This window comes from Apis mellifera, linkage group LG5 (genome assembly GCF_003254395.2).
Source record: "Apis mellifera strain DH4 linkage group LG5, Amel_HAv3.1, whole genome shotgun sequence".
NCBI lineage: Eukaryota > Metazoa > Arthropoda > Insecta > Hymenoptera > Apidae > Apis > Apis mellifera.
This window is the reverse complement of record NC_037642.1, coordinates 5,470,805-5,488,317: the sequence shown is the minus strand read 5'-3', so window position 1 is coordinate 5,488,317 and position 17,513 is coordinate 5,470,805. Positions and strand designations below refer to the sequence as shown.

Here is a 17,513-nt window from a genome sequence, read left to right as displayed (position 1 = left end):
ATATCGAATATTGTTTCATTTTAAATAAAAAGTTATTTTATTATTACATATTATTATATATATACACACACACACACACACACACACACACACATATATATATGTAGAAAAGCGAAAGTTACGATATCGATATTTCTAGAAGTGCAATTACATTTACGGAATGACCTATTGGCAGAACATGGTATTTGTCACGTAGGCAGTTGCATTCAAGAATCAGCGCCTCTGTAGATAATATACAGAACTTAGTTATACTATTTAAAGTCATCTTATTATAGTTAATAAAAATGCTATATAACACATTGAAAATATATTTGACAGAACGTAACATGAAGTTAAAATTGAAGATTATTATTTTTTAAAATATTAACAAAAAAATGCTTAATATTTCATATATTTTATGTGAAAATATCGGCTGTTATTTTAATGCACCTTACGGCACTTATGTGAACTAAAAAGTACAGTTACCACTGAATGACGTGTTACACTTATTTCTTGATTGTAAATTGTAAATATATTAAAAAAAAGAATAGTCTAATTAGGTAACATAAAAAAAGTGTAGTCATGATGGATGAACTGAAATTAGATCACCGTGCTAAAAAGAGGATCAAAGAGGTTAAAAGGAAAGCTAGACCAGGTAAACATGTCATAACCTAATTTATAACCTATACGTTGACGTGATATGGGCGTAAATTACTTTTAACAAACAATTGTTCTTCACGAATTATTTTATATTACTAGTATGACTAGAAGTAATTGAGACAACGTTTGTCTTCTTGTGACGCTCGTCGTTATAAACAGAATTTGGATATGTGATACAAGACCGAACTATCTTTGCCGACCTTGGATGATGTAACTCCAAATTTACTGAAAGTATTACGATAACAATATAATACAATGCACTTATACGTAAATAACTTACCGTTTCAATTGTTGTATAAGCATTAAATATTCTTTATTATATAGTATCAGTAATACATACAAATGCTAATAAACCTTCATTATTTATAATGTAATCTATTATTTTTATATTATTAAAATGTCCTATTTTTTTAAATCATTTTTTTTCTTTCCTATACAAAAGTCAAATATTTCTTCTAGAACTTGGTGATAAGGCAGCTTGGATCCAACATGGCTACAGCAAGAAATTTGAATCTTTTTGGAATTTTACGGACAATGTGGATCGTATAGATGAATCCAAAGTATCTACAGAAGAATTTATAGAAAAATATGAGAAACCTTACAAGCCTGTGATAATACAAGGTGTTCAAAATGGTTGGAAAGCCCAATATAAATGGACTATAGAGGTATACTTATTAAATTATTTTGTTTCTTATTTAGAAAATATATTTAATATACTTAATATTATCTTTTTCTAATAATTTTTTTTTAATATAGAGATTAGTAAAAAAATATAGAAATCAAAAATTTAAATGTGGTGAAGATAATGAAGGATATAGTGTAAAAATGAAAATGAAATATTATGTACGCTATATGCTTAATAATGAAGATGATTCGCCTTTGTACATCTTTGATAGTTCCTTTGGTGAACATCCTAGACGAAAAAAATTATTAGAAGATTATGTTATTCCTAAATATTTTCGTGACGATCTTTTTCAATATGCGGGTGAACATCGAAGACCACCATACCGCTGGTTCGTTATGGGACCTGCAAGATCTGGTATTTTCCCTTTATATTCAAAAAAAGCTAAAAAAATATTAAATGCTTAAAAAAATATGCATATAACTGCTTTATTTTAACAATTATTTTAAGACTACATTATGAATAAGTAATATAAATACAGGTACAGGCATACACATAGATCCATTAGGAACAAGTGCCTGGAATGCATTAATTTCTGGACATAAACGGTGGTGTTTATTTCCTACACATACTCCAAGAGATCTTTTAAAAGTATCAGCAGCTGAAGGTGGCAAACAAAGAGATGAAGCTATTACATGGTTTTCCATTATTTATCCACGTACAAAATTGCCTACATGGCCACAAGATTGTTTACCAATAGAGATTTTACAAAATCCTGGTGAAACTGTTTTTGTTCCTGGTGGTTGGTGGCATGTTGTTTTAAATCTTGATGAAACTATAGCTGTTACTCAAAATTTTTGTTCGCGTACAAATTTTCCAGTAGTATGGCACAAAACGGTAAAAATATTTATTATACACTTACATTATATATATATATATATATATATGTTTTTATATTTTAATAATATTACTGTAGGTGAGAGGAAGACCAAAATTGTCACGCAAATGGTTAAAAGTACTCAGGGATAAAGAACCAGAATTAGCAGCACTTGCTGAAACAATAGACGTAAAAGAAGATACAGGTGTTGCTAGTGATTCTTCGAGCGGTTCGTCAAGCAGTTCTTCAAGTAGTAGTAGTAGTAGTCAATCAGAAGAAAGTGCAGATGATAGTGGCCAAGAATCATTAACAACACATAAGAAGAAGAAGAGGTATAAATTTATTTTATATTTTTTACTAAAAAAAAGTATATTTAATATTATTATTAGTCCATTTATTTTTTTAATTACAAGTATAATTAGATATAATACTGTTTCAAATTTTTAGAAGAAAACTAAATAACAGCCAACCCTGACAATATCAAGCATTTGGGACCTACAAAAACCTCAGACTGTACAGTATTAATCAACAATTATTGTTTGTACTAAGAGTAAATATTATAATTATTACCACCTTCATGTTCATAATAAAATAAATGCTAGATAATACCAAACTTGTCCTTATTAAGTAAATTTGTTTAATTCTTATACTTAATTCGCGATAATGCACTTAATTTTTGCTAAATCAATTTTTTTTTATATTAAGTCTTTGGACTTCATATTTCTATATACTATAGAAATGTTTTGTTATTTAAAAATTACATTTATAAATTGTATACCTATTAAATGCTCATATCCATTAAGGCAGTACACGCATAACTTAAATTAAATAATATTTAAAATATATATTAAAAAAAATTAGTAGGCAATAAGTCAGATGCATTATCATTATAAATTCTCGCATTAATTGTCTGCAACATTATAAATTAATTAAAACAAATTAACAAATAAATAAAAACATGTAGTTTTTTGTATTATACAAAATAAATATAACACTTTCAATAAGTGTATATATTAGCTTTTTAATGAGTTGCTTCTCTGGAAAGTTCTTGCATCTCTCTTATAGTAGCTCCATAGCCTCACCGTTCCGTCACTTCACGTTGGTGACCATGCAAAGCACCAAATTGGAGTGTAAACAACATAGAAGCAAAGTAATAAAAAATTAAATTAAATTTTTATATTCATCAACTTACAAGTTAATGATTATAACAAAGTATTATTTTTTACTACATTCATTCAAATGTTTTACATAGAATACATTCATAACAGCACTCACGCTATTAGTGATAAATTTTCACTAAAAATTTGCACAAACATTTTCAAAAAGCAATACTGGTACATAGCTTTGATAAATACAAATGCGGATTAATCAAGAAATATGAATCTTAAAAAAAAATTATTATTATACTCAATAAATCTAATGTATAATAACATCAATAAATAATTCGAAATTTAAGGCGCATTGAATTACATTCGAATATATAATCACATATCAAAGCATTTAAAGCAAAAAATAAAGTTATTATGATTTCATAATTTCATATCCTTTCATTATATTGAACATTATTTCGAAAATACTATAAATGTATAAATATTAGCCAATGAAATTAATGGCATGTGTTTATAATAAACATGTCCGCACATTTTTAAAAAATAGCAAAATGTGTTTGGACAAGCATGCACATTACCACATTAACAATTTATAAATGCAAAAAAATATTATGCAACAAAATAAAAAAATAAGTTAAAGGGAAACTGTGGAAATAGACATGGAAAAGGAGGAATCAGGAATACGCCACAGCTTCACCTCTCCAGAGCTGCAATCAACATTTAAGATGTTATTCTATTCAAAAAAAAAAAAAAATAGTATAAGTACTGAACCCGAGCAAACATTTTAATTTATATGTTTATATTTATATATAATTAAAATTATACATATTTTTTTAATATAATAATATATATATATTTAAATAAAATATATATATTCAAATTTAAAATAATATATAATTTTTGCAACTATTTATATTATATTTCCAATATGCTTCGGGTCAGTTTAATGTAAGCAATAATACAAAAAAATATACTTACTTGCTTGCAGTAAAAACATGTTGCTGATTAGTTATTACAGCATTGATAGCAGTACTATGTGCTTTAACTTCTCCTATTGGAATACATTCTGCTTGATCCTTTGGTATAGACCATGCCTTTAAAACTCCTCCTCGGCATCCTGATATCATTATAGATCCATTATTAATCATACATAAACCCAAGATCCAATCTTTATGAGCATTATTCAATGACTGTACTAGTTCCATTCTACTTAGATCCCATCGTTTAATACACATATCTCTTGAACCTAAAAAAGAATTCATCATTAGAAGAGTTCATTAAGTTTTAAAAATATTTCAAGTGCATATTAAGAATGTTAATCAATATTAGAAACCATTTGTAAATACCAGAAAATAATGTTAAATCGCATGTTGTTAAACATTGAACGCCATCATAATGTGGTGGTGCTAAACTGACTGATTGTCCGGATGCATTTGCTTCAACAAGAGATATTAAATGATCTTTGCTGCCTGTTATCACTCTACCATCATCTGCGACAGCTAAGCACATTACTGCTGCCGTATGTGGTGTACTTAATCTTCCAATATGTGTTAATTTACGAAGATCCCATACTCTGACTTTATCACTAGATGCAGTATATAATTCTTGTTCATCTATACTGAGAACCAGATCATTGATAGTTGTTTCACCAACAGGAACTTGAAGCATTCTAGATGGAGTTGATAATGCAATTGGTCCACTTTGAACTTGACCAGAGGAAAATAAAGTTTTCACACAATTATTGCCAGTTCGTAAATCCCAGACCTTTACATAAGCAGAAGAAACACTGAATAATAAATTATGAATTGGTGAATATTTCACTGCAACGACGTTATTTGGATGACCACTTAATGTAAGATTTTCAATTCCCGTTCCTAAGTCCCATACTTTTACAGTTCGATCTAAAAATAATTTATAAATTAATTAATTTATAAATAATATTAAAATAAAATTTGCTTTTAAAATTTCAAGAATTTGTTTTACCTTTTGAACCACTGAAAAGTAAATCTGAAGTTGCACATATAGTCAGAACTGCTTTACTATGTCCTTCAGCTACATGAGTACATTGCAAGATTGCACGTGGTTGTGTCTAAAAAAATTATGTATATAAAAAATATATATATTTAATAAAATATTATATTCATATTATTATTACCTTGCCTTGATATTGAGAAATAATTCCTTTTATAGGTTGTGGATCTGTTGATGTTGGTTGTCGACTTGCAGTCAATCTGGAGAAAACGTTTTCTTCTCGACTATTGAATCGTCGGTATGTAGTTGGAGATCCAGGAGGTGATGACACATCTGTATGTGCTACCTGTTCCCTAGTTGAGGGTTTGTTATGTTAGCGTGTTAGTTGGGTATTTTAATTTTATTTTAATCCAGGATGAACTATATTGCTTTGAAACAAGATAGATCATGCAAGTGCATTATTATAAGATATAATCATAAATTGAGTGTAATTAGTAACAATATTGAATTATAAGTGTATAAATTTATACAATATTAATTTTTTATAATTACATATATTATGATATAAAAAAAATATTACATATCAATATTTGAAAAATAAAAAAAATATAATAATTAATGATAAATATGTGAGAAAATTAATTATAAGCAATACACATCATGATTTATTACAAAAAATATTAAAAATAAACAAATAAATAATAATCCACCAAGGGAATATTTTCAGAAATATTTTCATAGGTCAGTGCACCTTAAATTGTGCTTTTATTTATTAATTGACATGTGTACAAAATGACTGCTTACATATATACAAATTTATAATCTTTTTGTGAAACAATATTGCTTCATACAAATAGAAATTTTGACGACATTTATACATATATTTATATTGAAAAAAAAAATAGAAATATATATAAATATAATACATTAAATTATTTTGCATTAAAACAAATTTAATAAAATACCTATAATAAGAACAATAAATAAAGTATTATTAGTATTATTAAGTTTTTTCAAAAATTTAAGAATTTTTAAATGCATTTTACACATGAAATATAAAATTATATAATTAAATTTTCTCTTCTAATATAACAATTCATATATTATTAATCTTATTTTATGAATTATTAATTTGAATTTATAAAAAATTTAACAAAACAAATTTTCATAATAAAAACAATAACAAAAATAATGTTTCAATTAATGAAATAAATCAATTTTTTTATATACATATTTTTCTTTCATTAATCTTTCAATAATTTTTCTCTTTTTAATTACAATAAAAGAAATTACGTTATTGTTTTATGTTGACTATTCCAAATAAAAAAAATTAAAATTACATGATGAAGATATCAATTAATGCACTTGTTTATGAATGATACAGATTTTTTTAAGAAAGAAATTTAACCAATAGTGCATGAAACAAGGCATCAACACAAAGATATACAAAAAATATAAAAATTAAAACGTGCTGCAGAATTATCACTCACATAGAGCCTCCACCAGGATGAAGTGGTCGTCGCAACGGTCTTGGTGATGTACTATCACGTCGACTTAAAGTTGGAGATCCACCAGTTATGTTACCATGACTTCTAGTTAAGACCAATCCTCTTATAAAATAAAATTTTTTTATTTTATATATCAAATTATATGATGTACAAGTAATTGAAAAATAATTGAACTTACTTTAAACTACCAGGCGCACTAGGTACTCTTGTAAGTGGATGGTTATGACTTTGACTTTGTTCTTCAGTTCTTAAATTATCTGGATTAGCTTGTACTCCATAAAGAAGTTCTTGAGGTTGTGTAGTTCTTCGTCGAACTTTATTATTGCGCTGTTTTTCCTCTCCAATTATAACTTGACTGTAATTTTCACTAATATTTTGGATTAAATAAATTATTTATTCAAAAAAATATTAAAAAATATTACATAACTTACTTATCTGGTGATGAACTCCGTGAACTAGGAGGACTATAATTCATTGTGTTATGATGATTATTCGTAAGAGATAAAAGATCTCTATCTCGTAACACATGTTCTAATAATTGATGTTGCACATCACTTTCTTGTGCAACTTGATTTAATCTTGATTCCATATCCCGAACTTCAAGCTGCTTTTGAGCAGCTACGCAACTTTGCTCAACAGTAAATGCTAACATTCTTTGTAATAAATATTGAGCTTCATCTACTGACTGAATTGTTGATATAAGAGCTTCAACACCAGGTTCTCCTTCACCTTCTGCATCTCCCATTTCCATCATATCGCGTTGACATTCGGAAATACTATCCTATAATAAATAATATAAAATAAAGTAAGAATAGTTTTACTAATATAAGAAAAAAAATTACCTGTAAGTAACTAATTTTACTCTTCACATTATCAATTTCTTCGTCTATATCGGTTGTATCTCCTCTTGAATTTGCAATAGTATTTCTATGTTTTTGAAGCTTTTCAAGTTCTCTGCCTAATTCTTCTCGTTCTTGTAGAAGTCTTTCCATTTCTCTCTCTGTTTCTGCTGCTGCTTGTTTAGCTAATGCTTGCTTGGCAATAGTTCTTTCAAATGTTTGCCATCTTTGTTTTAATGCTTTTGGATTGATTAATTTAGGTGGTGCTCTACCCGCTGCTTTTTGACTTAGCCCTCTGTCTCGCTTTCTTAATGCAGATACTTCTTCTTGTTTACGTCTAAGTACTACTTCTTTCATTCTTTTATCAGCTTCAAGTGTCCGAATCATATTTGCATTCTTTCTGCTTTCTTTACGTAATTGTGCTATTTCTCTATTACGTCTCAATTCATTTTCTTTATGTTTCTGTGCTTCTTCACGCATTTTATTCAAAAGTTTTACTTTTGCTCGTTTCATTTCGGCTAATTCATTTCGAAGACCTCTTAATCTGTTTTCATTTTGAGATTGACTTTTGAGTAATCTCGCATGTTCTTTCTTTGCAGATTGCAAAAGTCGTACTTCTTTTTGCATAGCAGAAAGTTTCTTTTCATATTCATCACGTAATTTTTTTACTTTTTCTGTTGGTGGTGTTGGTTGCTGCTGTAATGATTGTAATACCTTATCTCTTTCTTCCTGAGTATCTCTGATTCGAGCTTGTAATTGAGCAAGTTTATCTTCATAATGTTGTTTCATAGTTTGTAAACGTCGTTGAGAAAGTTCAAGTTCTTGTATTAATCGTTGTTTTACGTCAATATCTGATGTTAAGGCTTCCAATTCCCGACCCATAGCTGCCTCTTCTTCATCTTCTTCTACAAAAATATTTGATATAATGATTATTTATAAGTAATCATCTTTTTAAAATTTCATAAAAAATATAACATTATATAGATATATATGTGTACACATAAAATATACCTTTTCTATCAGAATCATCATCAGAATCATCTTCACTAACAGAATCCTGAGTCATTTCTATATCATCACCTTCTGCTTCATCCCCTGTTTTACCAGCAATATTAATAGTATGTGCATGTTGTTCTTTCAATGCAGTTAATGTTTCAATTTCTTTTTGTAATTCTTTTTTAGCATCATTTAATATTGATGTAGAATCACTATGAAATATATATCCCGAATCACCATAAGGATTTGCTGCATTAACCTATGTAAAAAATATATATAAATTATATATAAATTAAAAAATCATTGAGAAATTAATTTTAGAGGGATAATGTTATATTATTTCACAGAAAAATAATATTAATATTACTTTATATAAATTCTTATATATACCTGTATTTGTCGTTTCTTCAGTTGTTGATACATAGCTTCAGCTTCCAAAAGACGAGCTCTTAACTCTTCTATTTCTTGCAAATATCCTTGTATTAAACTTGTCACTTCAGGATTTTCACCAGTTGATGATACCCATTGACCAGCAGCTTTTTCTGCTTGTAGAAGAACATTTTTTGCTGTCAATGCTTCAACTGTTTCTGAAAGAGCTTTAACTCTAGTACGAAGGCTTTGTAATTCACTATTTAACATTTGATTTTCATGCCAAGCATCATTTATACCATCTTCTCCGACAACTCTTTTACCTAAGAAAAAATAAAAATAAATAAAAATTTTTCAGTTTTTCAAATAAAAGATATATATTAGAAAAATCAATTTTCTATATCTATTTACCTTGTCTATATTCCATTAATTCTAATTGAAGCTGTTGTATTTCTCTTCTGAGAGAAGCAATTGTTCTTGAACTCTTATCCTGATTAATTGTAACTTTATTCTTTATATTTCTTGCTCTGTTTGCATATTTCAGAGTACTCAAAGTTTCCATAAAATCTCTATCACTTGGTGAAACACATGCTATCATAACTGTTTGACTATTACCTATATTTAATTTTATATAATATCTTAACACAAATAAAAATATTTACTCTATAATTTAATATTTAACATTTTTAATATTTTATTACCTCCTAGTGAATCTTGAAGTAATCTAGTCAGTTTTGAATCTCTATATGGTACATGTAAAGCTCTTTTTGTTTTATCACCAAGAGCAGAAATTACATTACCTAATGCCAACTATAATGCAAAAAAATAATTATGATGATTGAAATATTGCACAAGTTTCTTAAAAAATATCAATACATTACCAATCCACAATTTATGGATATCCCCTCTTTTGCTCTATCTCCTGTAGCACCAGTTCTTTTCAGTCTTTCTGATCCAGCTAAATCTACAAAATGAAATTTTGCAGTTAAAGTTTCAAATTCACTGGTAGGTTCAGAACCACTTGTATCAACATCAGCATCAGGATCTTCAATTTTTATATATCTTTGTTGTTTTATATACAGGGTAAATATTGCATGTGATCTTGATGATTGGGTATTCATTTGGGTTGATCCAGTTGTACGTGATAACGCTCCTAATCTTAAATACTCTAATGCTTCTTCTGGACTAGTAACAATTCGTGGTTCCACTCCAGCTAAATGAATATTGCCTGAGGGATCTTCATGAATACGAGCACCACCTCTAGGTCCACCAGGTCCTAATAAATCTTTCAAATCCTCATTATATAACTCTAAAAATTGTGCAGTAACCTATTATAACATATAAAGAAAATTGTTTATTAAAATTTGTTTATTAAAAAATATATTACAAGATATTATAAAATATATTATAACATATTTCAATTTGATATAAAATAATTCATTTTGTTAACATAAGTAAAATATAAACTAAAAGATGTGAGATAATATAATATATATTGTGTTAGAAATTAATTTATGCAAAAATATTTCTTTTTTTATTGAATTTTTATTTTATAAAATAATACAAACCTTAAATTCTGGAGGCATTTGTGCACGCTCTCTAGCATTATGTTGTTTTTCTATGATACCATCGAATAAATGTTTAATAGCTCTTGGAATAATTCCAACTATAGTTTCATCAACTTCTACATCAAATCCAGTACCCATAGTATATGTTTTTCCAGAGCCAGTTTGTCCATATGCAAGGACAGTTGCATTATATCCATCTAATGCACCTTCTACTAAACGAGCAACACATGTTTCATAAATTGTGCTTTGTCCTATACCAGTATCAAAAACATAATCATATGTAAAGGCCTTGTCAGGTCCAAGAAAGACTTGGGGTTCTCCAAGAGGTACTTGAGTACAAATTCTACACATGTCAATTACTTCACGTGCTACTTGAGGCCTTATTCTGTATAATAACAATAAATAACAATAAATTATAAATTTATAATATTATAATTATAATATATATACTTAATTAAAGATATTTATAAAATTAAATAATTTATATATAAATATGAAATAAAAAAATGAAATTTTATTTTTGCTTTAATGTATATTATGTTCAATGCATAGAATATATATATATTATGTTCAATTAACATATTTATATTCATATTATATTATAATTACATTCTAAATGCTATAATCGATCCTACGCATCAATTGTTATGTATCGTATATAAAACTCCCGCGTAATAAAAGAATATAAAGAATTTAAAAAAAAAGATTTAAATATATAAATAAAAAAAACAAAAAAAAAAATAAAAAACTAAATAATAATAAATAAAAATAAGTTAAATTATAAAGATAAAAAACAGAGAAACAAAATTCATTCAGAAATCAAAATATAAGTATTGGTTATACAACTAGTAATAAAACCTACGCATTTAATTCTTTAAAAGGAGATATTACGTGGTTAAAACATTTGCATTGTAATATTGCATAAAAGAACGCTGACAAAATTTTAATTGTAAAATAATTTGAAAAATGCGAGAAATATAGAAGATGAAAACATAAACGAAAATATATAATTGATAATAGAAAGAAAAAGCAATATTATTTATAATTTGTTACATATTTGTTACTAAAATCTAAATTATGTATAATTTTTTAAAAAAATTATTAAGAAATTAATAAATATTGATAATTGATTTGTATAATTGTTTCACTAATATTTGGAGAAATCTGTAACCATTTTGAAATGCGAAATGGTCTACATAATAAGATTTTCTAAAATCATGAAAGTGTAACGTGAATCGATATATAATTTTTTATTAAACTTACAATAATGGACTTCTAAATTTAAAAAAAAAAATATATAATATTAAATAAAATACATCGAAAACAAATATATAATTATATATATTAGTTATAAAAATACTAAGATATATTCATTAAAAAATTTTTTGAATTCGATTAATACTTCGCGCAAATTTCAAAGTTAAGTTAACTGAATATCATCAATGTGATAAGTTGTCATCGCATAAAATTATTAATGTTAGTTTGACAATGTAGTTTAGTCGACACTACAGCGTCTTTTCAAAAAAAATATTCTAATTATTTGATGTTTTAATATAAAAAGTGCACTGGACTTACCGTACGGCAACGCGTACACTCGTATCATCAGACATTTCGATGTTAAGTATTGTGCAATTCTTTAAGACGTAAAAGTAACAGAACTGAAGAAATCAACGAGAAATTACGATTAGGCTGAACTATTAGGCGACAGTTATAATATTTCAATACACGAATATACTGAATGCGCACGCGTTATTAGATGCGGTGGTTGTGAAAATTCCGCATTTTTCGTCGTGGACGCGCGCATAGATAACCATAAAATCCACTCAAACATGTCTCATAACGAAAGGAAATCTCTATCCTAGCCGCGTCAACTCAAGGATTGTATGGATCCTGAACTGAAATCATACGTGACAGACATCTTTAATTCTTTATTACTTAAAGTGACTATGTGCATCATCTGTTGATGGTTTTAAAAACTACTTACTACTTTAAAAATAACTTTATCAGTTGGAAATTATCGACTGTTTTCTATTCTTTTTTAATTGTTGGTAAATATAAACAAATTAAGTTAATTAAAACACATATAATATATGTAATATTATTTAATTTTCATTCTAATTATTAATACAAAATATACATGATATGCAATATTTTTTCGTGTTGCATGCAACAGGTTATAGATTTTTATTATATATTTTTTGAACGATTTATCTTTGTATATGCATTTAAATTGTAACATGCTAGATGGCATAATTTTCTCAAAATTGATATTTTGAAATTGATATTGAGAACATAAAATTTTATAACATCGTGTCTCTTTTATATTTGTGTTAAAATTTTTATTTCATCTTCTTCTACTTTGATAATATTTTTCATGTACAAGAGACTGACGATCTAATTCTTATTTAATTTTTTACTATTTATTTTCTTTATATTAATTTCATTTATAATACTCTAAGCTGATTTTTAAATTATTATCTATCTCCATTTTTTCTCACTAAAATAATAACTTATTTTCTAATGTTGGTATACCTGAACATATATAAATATAAGATAACATTGGTCACTTTTCCGGTTACGATCATTCTTTCAATATAACAAGATGGCTGATCAGGTACGTATGCGTTTAATAATAACAATATGTATGCTTTTTTTATATTTATTTTCATTATTTATGAAATATAATTGTCCATAAGATTAATTTTATTATCATAATTTATATTGTATATATAAAAGATTTTAAAAATTTTGCAAGAAGGTTAATTGATAATATAATTGCTGCACGTGGTTAGAATATTTAAATATTCAAACAAAAATGAATCTATTATATGCTTTTAGAGTGAACGTGCATTTCAAAAGCAACCCACGATCTTTCTTAATCGTAAGAAAGGTCTGGGTCCCAAAAGACGGAAGCCTATGAGGTATAGTCGTAATGTAGGTCTTGGTTTTAAAACACCTCGTGAAGTAAGTATATAATTTATGAAAAATAATAAATTTACAAAAGATAAACTTTAATAATACTCAAAAACTGTATTATAATTTTATTTTTAATATTATTTTTTAGGCGCTTGAAGGAACCTACATTGATAAAAAATGTCCATTTACTGGTAACATTTCTATTAGAGGACGCATTCTTACTGGAGTAGTACAAAAGATGAAAATGCAAAGGACCATTGTTATACGTAGGGATTATCTTCATTATATCAGAAAATACAATCGTTTTGAAAAACGTCATCGTAATATGAGTGTTCATCTTAGTCCTTGCTTTAGGTTTGTTTGAATAATTTTAAAAAGTTATTATTAAGATTATATGATGATAATAACGACGGTCTTCTGAAATAAAATTTGAAGTAGTTTATTCGTTTTCTGAAAAAAAATAGAATTTTATATTTGTGACAAAATTTCTTTTTTTTATTATATACTATTATATTAATATTTATTACAGAGATGTGGAAATTGGTGATGTAGTAACAATTGGTGAATGCAGACCACTTAGCAAGACAGTTAGATTTAATGTTCTGAAGGTTTCAAAAGGAACAGGATCTAAGAAAAGTTTCAAAAAATTTTAAGGTTATAAATATTATAATTTATAATTAATAATAAGATTGATTTTTTTATGAATTATTAAAAAAAATTCTAAAATGATGAAAATAACGACGGTCTTCTGACTTTATCAAAATGAATGACATTTTATCGTATTCTGAATATTTTATAAATATTATCTCAACATATTTCTAAAAAAAATTCAACATTTTATTTTTATTTTATTTTTTATATTACAGGAGATACTAATAATATTGAAGAAAAGAAGGAAGTTATATAAATTATCATCTTGACTTGTATCTTTTCATGTTACAAATTAAAAATAAAAACATTTCTAAATAAAAACATTTCTAAACAAAATTTTTTATCATTCGTTTTGTAATTACAAAGTACAAGTAACTTCATTATAATTAATTACAAGTAAAAAAATAATAATTAGTATTTCAGAATATAATAATATTTTGTACATATTTTATACATATTATGTATAATATCTTATATATAAATAGATAAAATAAATATTAGAAAGGTTATAAAGTAAGTCATAAGTATATATGTTAAAAAATATATTTTTATAAATTTTAACGAGAAAAATATTTTATCAAAACAATTTTTACATTCTAAAGCACTTATTGTCAATTAAGAGACCATTATATTTAATTATAAAAGAGCATATTATATCAATAGAGTGTATAAATTCATCACAATCATCTTATACTATTAATATATTTTTTTTAATAATATCAATATAAATAACAAAAATAATTTCATATCGTGAATTATCGAAATATTATTAGAAATTAAAATAAGATATATAATATCCATTAACATTTTTATACAAATCTTTATAAATAATTCAACTGCCAATCAGCATATCTTTGGCAATTCCTACTTTTAAATGCTGACATAATTAAAGAAAAATTTATATATTATAATTACAAAGGCACTATATACTGTGCTATTTAATATTATTTCTATGATATTTAGTTAAAAATTGATGTATATATATTTCATTTATACAGTTTAATATATTATACAATTAAATATAAGAAAATAATATCTTATTCATTAAATATCATATATTTTTGCCAATATTAGCAATAATATTCAAATCAAATTTTCAAATTTATATATAGTCTCACTCATATAAAATATAGCCATCTTTAACTGATTAATATTGTAAGTTTTTATGTTATGACTGTTATTATAAATCTTGTACTTATTATATCAGCAATATATATTTTTATTTAAAAAAAATAGCTAATGATTATTAACCAAATGATTTTTAGAAGAAAATTCAATTATATAAAGTATATATATAATAGGTCCTGCAAAACCTAATAATAAAGAAAATCCAAGAAGTTGTGTCCATGATAATCCACAGTCATCACCAGAACATCTAAATGTTTCTATTAAATGAGGGTTTTTTGTATTACTCTCTGTTGAGGTAAGTAATTGATCACATTCTGAACTGGTAATTTCTAAAGAATTACTATTGTTGTATGATGATAAAGGTTCACAAACAGAATTTAATATAATTGTATTAATTTCTGCCTTTGGCAATTCAATCACAACAGGATTTTTTATCACATTTAATAATGGATCTGCCATTACTATATTTTCTGTTTTTTCATCAGGAGTAGATATACTTACTTCTCTTCTGTCTAATTGATTATTTTTTTGATCATGTTCTAAGGTTTCAGTCAATAAAGAAAATGGTTGTATAGGTACTTTGATAAATCTCCTTGCATGTATTTCATTTTCTTTGTGAATCTTGTTGATTCTTTTCAATTCAGAAATCTAAAAATATAACTTCTCATTCAAATTTATTGTAAATTATTCTTGAATTGATTTTTTTTTAAACTTTACCGTGCATCTATACCGTAATGCCAATGCTTGTAATGTGTCTTCTGATTTCAGTGGAACATTTATAACTTCCACCTTACGTGGCAATGATTTATTACATTGTTGCAGAGGAATAGTTTCTTCATCTTCACTATTTTCATCATCTGAATATAAAAAGACATAATGTGGGGAACCATCCCTCTGATTTCCACGTTGATAAACCATTTGTATCAAAGAAATCTTTTTGCTATATACACAAATATAATTTTAAAATCACAAAAATATTAATTATTAAAAAATTAATAATTTATTTAAAAAAATTTTGAAAAGAACATATAATTATATATATGATCTGTCAAATTATTATTTACGATTATCAAGATTGTCAATTACCTTACACTTTTTACTTGACACAAATTATCTTTGTTATCTTTTATTGTTCTTTATGTGCATTGTTCGAATATAAATAATATTTTTAAATAGAATTACTACTTAAATTTTGATAAAATGTAACTCTTTTCACAAGTCACATATGCGTTGTATTTACTTACACAACCTCTCTTATAAAATAAAGAGAGGTTAAGGTATCTATTAATTCTATGATACAATGCAACACATTCACATGAAATATTTTCATATTACTGCATATCAAAATGTTTGGATTTCAGGAAGAAGGTGAAACTTTAAAAGATAAATCAAAATGTGCTCATTTACGTGCAAGCTTGAAAATGTGTTTATTGGAAACAGATTGTTGTAAAATAGTAAGTTATGAAATTGTATTATTACAATTATCCTAACCTTTATTTACGATATATTTATAAATATTCAAAATATGACTTGTAAGTAAATTTATTTATTTTATTATAGCAAAGACGAACTCCTAAAGATTGTCTTGTAAGCATGGATCCATCTGTTCCTGAAGAATGCTATGCAATACGTCAAACATTTTTTGAATGCAAACATTCAATTGTAAGTATTTTATTTGAATAAGCAATATGATACAATAAATAAACAAGTAAGCTAATTTTAATATATATATATGATATTTTAGATTGATGGAAGGCGAAGATTTAGAGGACCTAAAGGTTATTAATATTTAATTATTATAAATATAGAAAATAAGGCAATAACAATCCATAAAAAAATAATATTAGAAGTGATTTATTAATATTCTGTTATTATTCGTTGTACATGATATAATAAATCCTATCGTAATTGCGAAATATCAATGTATCATACGATCTCATTTTGTTTGACGAAACCTGTCAGGATCCTGCGATCGAATTCGCAGATGAATTTCATTTCCTGGTATGATCGCAATGTTACCCTGAAGAGGGATTACTCCCACGTGGAGCAAAAGTATTTTCATAAACAAACTTGTGCAGACAAAGAATCATTTTTTAATGGTGTTTCTCCTTAATAGGACAAAACCAATCAATCACACCTAACATAATCAAATCACGCAGTCACGCGGTCTCTTGTGCCGCGTTCAGTCGCATACGTATTTTACGAGTGTATCGTTTCAATCGCGATACACGTGAGGATCACAGTAAAATCGCGAGTTTATTTCTCGTTTGTTCGTTCATCTTATATTTAAAGGGCATCTTGTTCCACATTTTTGTTTCAG

General features: G+C 26.1%; 5 protein-coding genes across 8 annotated transcripts; 3 read left to right on the top strand and 2 right to left on the bottom strand.

Annotated features, from left to right (window-relative positions):
• Window positions 1–207: 207 nt before the first annotated feature.
• LOC411069 (bifunctional arginine demethylase and lysyl-hydroxylase PSR) lies at window positions 208–2,751 on the top strand. The gene is made up of 6 exons (XM_394543.7): window positions 208–634; window positions 1,099–1,304; window positions 1,396–1,678; window positions 1,803–2,158; window positions 2,238–2,470; window positions 2,586–2,751. The coding sequence occupies exons 1-6, from the start codon at window positions 562–564 to the stop codon at window positions 2,611–2,613; spliced, it is 1,179 nt and encodes a 392-aa protein (XP_394543.3). The 5' UTR covers window positions 208–561; the 3' UTR covers window positions 2,614–2,751.
• Window positions 2,752–3,089: 338 nt separating this feature from the next.
• On the bottom strand, window positions 3,090–12,530 carry LOC411068 (kinesin 4A). Of its 4 annotated transcripts, none has more exons than XM_006562154.3 (16): window positions 12,074–12,530; window positions 10,499–10,883; window positions 9,812–10,258; window positions 9,632–9,740; window positions 9,342–9,545; window positions 8,952–9,253; window positions 8,577–8,820; window positions 7,569–8,470; window positions 7,158–7,507; window positions 6,905–7,081; window positions 6,709–6,828; window positions 5,403–5,571; window positions 5,231–5,336; window positions 4,594–5,148; window positions 4,226–4,493; window positions 3,090–3,230 (listed from the first exon to the last, which is right to left on the bottom strand). In XM_006562154.3, exons 1-16 carry the CDS (start codon window positions 12,106–12,108, stop codon window positions 3,152–3,154), a joined length of 4,452 nt encoding a protein of 1,483 aa, XP_006562217.1. In that variant the 5' UTR covers window positions 12,109–12,530; the 3' UTR covers window positions 3,090–3,151. The 4 variants fall into 4 exon arrangements, with proteins under 4 accessions (XP_006562217.1, XP_006562218.1, XP_003250016.1 ...); XM_006562155.3 differs by having other exon boundaries at window positions 6,709–6,810; window positions 6,905–7,093; window positions 12,074–12,529; XM_003249968.4 differs by having other exon boundaries at window positions 6,905–7,093; window positions 12,074–12,163.
• Window positions 12,531–13,035: 505 nt separating this feature from the next.
• Window positions 13,036–14,388, top strand: LOC724868 (40S ribosomal protein S11). The gene is made up of 5 exons (XM_006562152.3): window positions 13,036–13,112; window positions 13,337–13,462; window positions 13,563–13,768; window positions 13,944–14,068; window positions 14,281–14,388. Exons 1-4 carry the CDS (start codon window positions 13,101–13,103, stop codon window positions 14,065–14,067), a joined length of 468 nt encoding a protein of 155 aa, XP_006562215.1. The 5' UTR covers window positions 13,036–13,100; the 3' UTR covers window position 14,068; window positions 14,281–14,388.
• A 766-nt stretch (window positions 14,389–15,154) lies between these two features.
• LOC725212 (lysM and putative peptidoglycan-binding domain-containing protein 3) lies at window positions 15,155–16,423 on the bottom strand. The gene is made up of 3 exons (XM_001121088.5): window positions 16,280–16,423; window positions 15,911–16,133; window positions 15,155–15,841 (listed from the first exon to the last, which is right to left on the bottom strand). The coding sequence occupies exons 2-3, from the start codon at window positions 16,109–16,111 to the stop codon at window positions 15,302–15,304; spliced, it is 741 nt and encodes a 246-aa protein (XP_001121088.2). The 5' UTR covers window positions 16,112–16,133; window positions 16,280–16,423; the 3' UTR covers window positions 15,155–15,301.
• Window positions 16,417–17,119, top strand: LOC725170 (cytochrome c oxidase assembly factor 5). The gene is made up of 3 exons (XM_003249970.4): window positions 16,417–16,647; window positions 16,754–16,855; window positions 16,938–17,119. The coding sequence occupies exons 1-3, from the start codon at window positions 16,540–16,542 to the stop codon at window positions 16,977–16,979; spliced, it is 252 nt and encodes an 83-aa protein (XP_003250018.1). The 5' UTR covers window positions 16,417–16,539; the 3' UTR covers window positions 16,980–17,119.
• The last annotated feature ends 394 nt before the right edge of the window (window positions 17,120–17,513 follow it).

Excerpts from the sequence above, each read along its gene's own strand:
- LOC724868 (XM_006562152.3), top strand. Across the intron at positions 13,463-13,562 it reads GTTTTAAAACACCTCGTGAA|GCGCTTGAAGGAACCTACAT; the intron begins GTAAGTATATAA and ends ATTATTTTTTAG. Across the intron at positions 13,769-13,943 it reads CATCTTAGTCCTTGCTTTAG|AGATGTGGAAATTGGTGATG; the intron begins GTTTGTTTGAAT and ends TATTTATTACAG.
- LOC411068 (XM_003249968.4), bottom strand. The coding sequence starts at position 12,108 with ATGTCTGATGATACGAGTGTACGCGTTGCCGTACG. Across the intron at positions 9,254-9,341 it reads ATTAATGGAATATAGACAAG|GTAAAAGAGTTGTCGGAGAA; the intron begins GTAAATAGATAT and ends ATTTTTTCTTAG. Across the intron at positions 5,149-5,230 it reads ACTTTTCAGTGGTTCAAAAG|ATCGAACTGTAAAAGTATGG; the intron begins GTAAAACAAATT and ends AATTATTTTTAG.
- LOC725170 (XM_003249970.4), top strand. The coding sequence starts at position 16,540 with ATGTTTGGATTTCAGGAAGAAGGTGAAACTTTAAAAGATAAATCAAAA. Across the intron at positions 16,648-16,753 it reads AAACAGATTGTTGTAAAATA|CAAAGACGAACTCCTAAAGA; the intron begins GTAAGTTATGAA and ends ATTTTATTATAG. Across the intron at positions 16,856-16,937 it reads TTGAATGCAAACATTCAATT|ATTGATGGAAGGCGAAGATT; the intron begins GTAAGTATTTTA and ends ATGATATTTTAG.
- LOC725212 (XM_001121088.5), bottom strand. The coding sequence starts at position 16,111 with ATGGTTTATCAACGTGGAAATCAGAGGGATGGTTCCCCACATTATGTC. Across the intron at positions 15,842-15,910 it reads CATTACGGTATAGATGCACG|ATTTCTGAATTGAAAAGAAT; the intron begins GTAAAGTTTAAA and ends TTATATTTTTAG.
- LOC411069 (XM_394543.7), top strand. The coding sequence starts at position 562 with ATGATGGATGAACTGAAATTAGATCACCGTGCTAAAAAGAGGATCAAA. Across the intron at positions 1,305-1,395 it reads AATATAAATGGACTATAGAG|AGATTAGTAAAAAAATATAG; the intron begins GTATACTTATTA and ends TTTTTAATATAG. Across the intron at positions 2,471-2,585 it reads ACACATAAGAAGAAGAAGAG|AAGAAAACTAAATAACAGCC; the intron begins GTATAAATTTAT and ends TCAAATTTTTAG.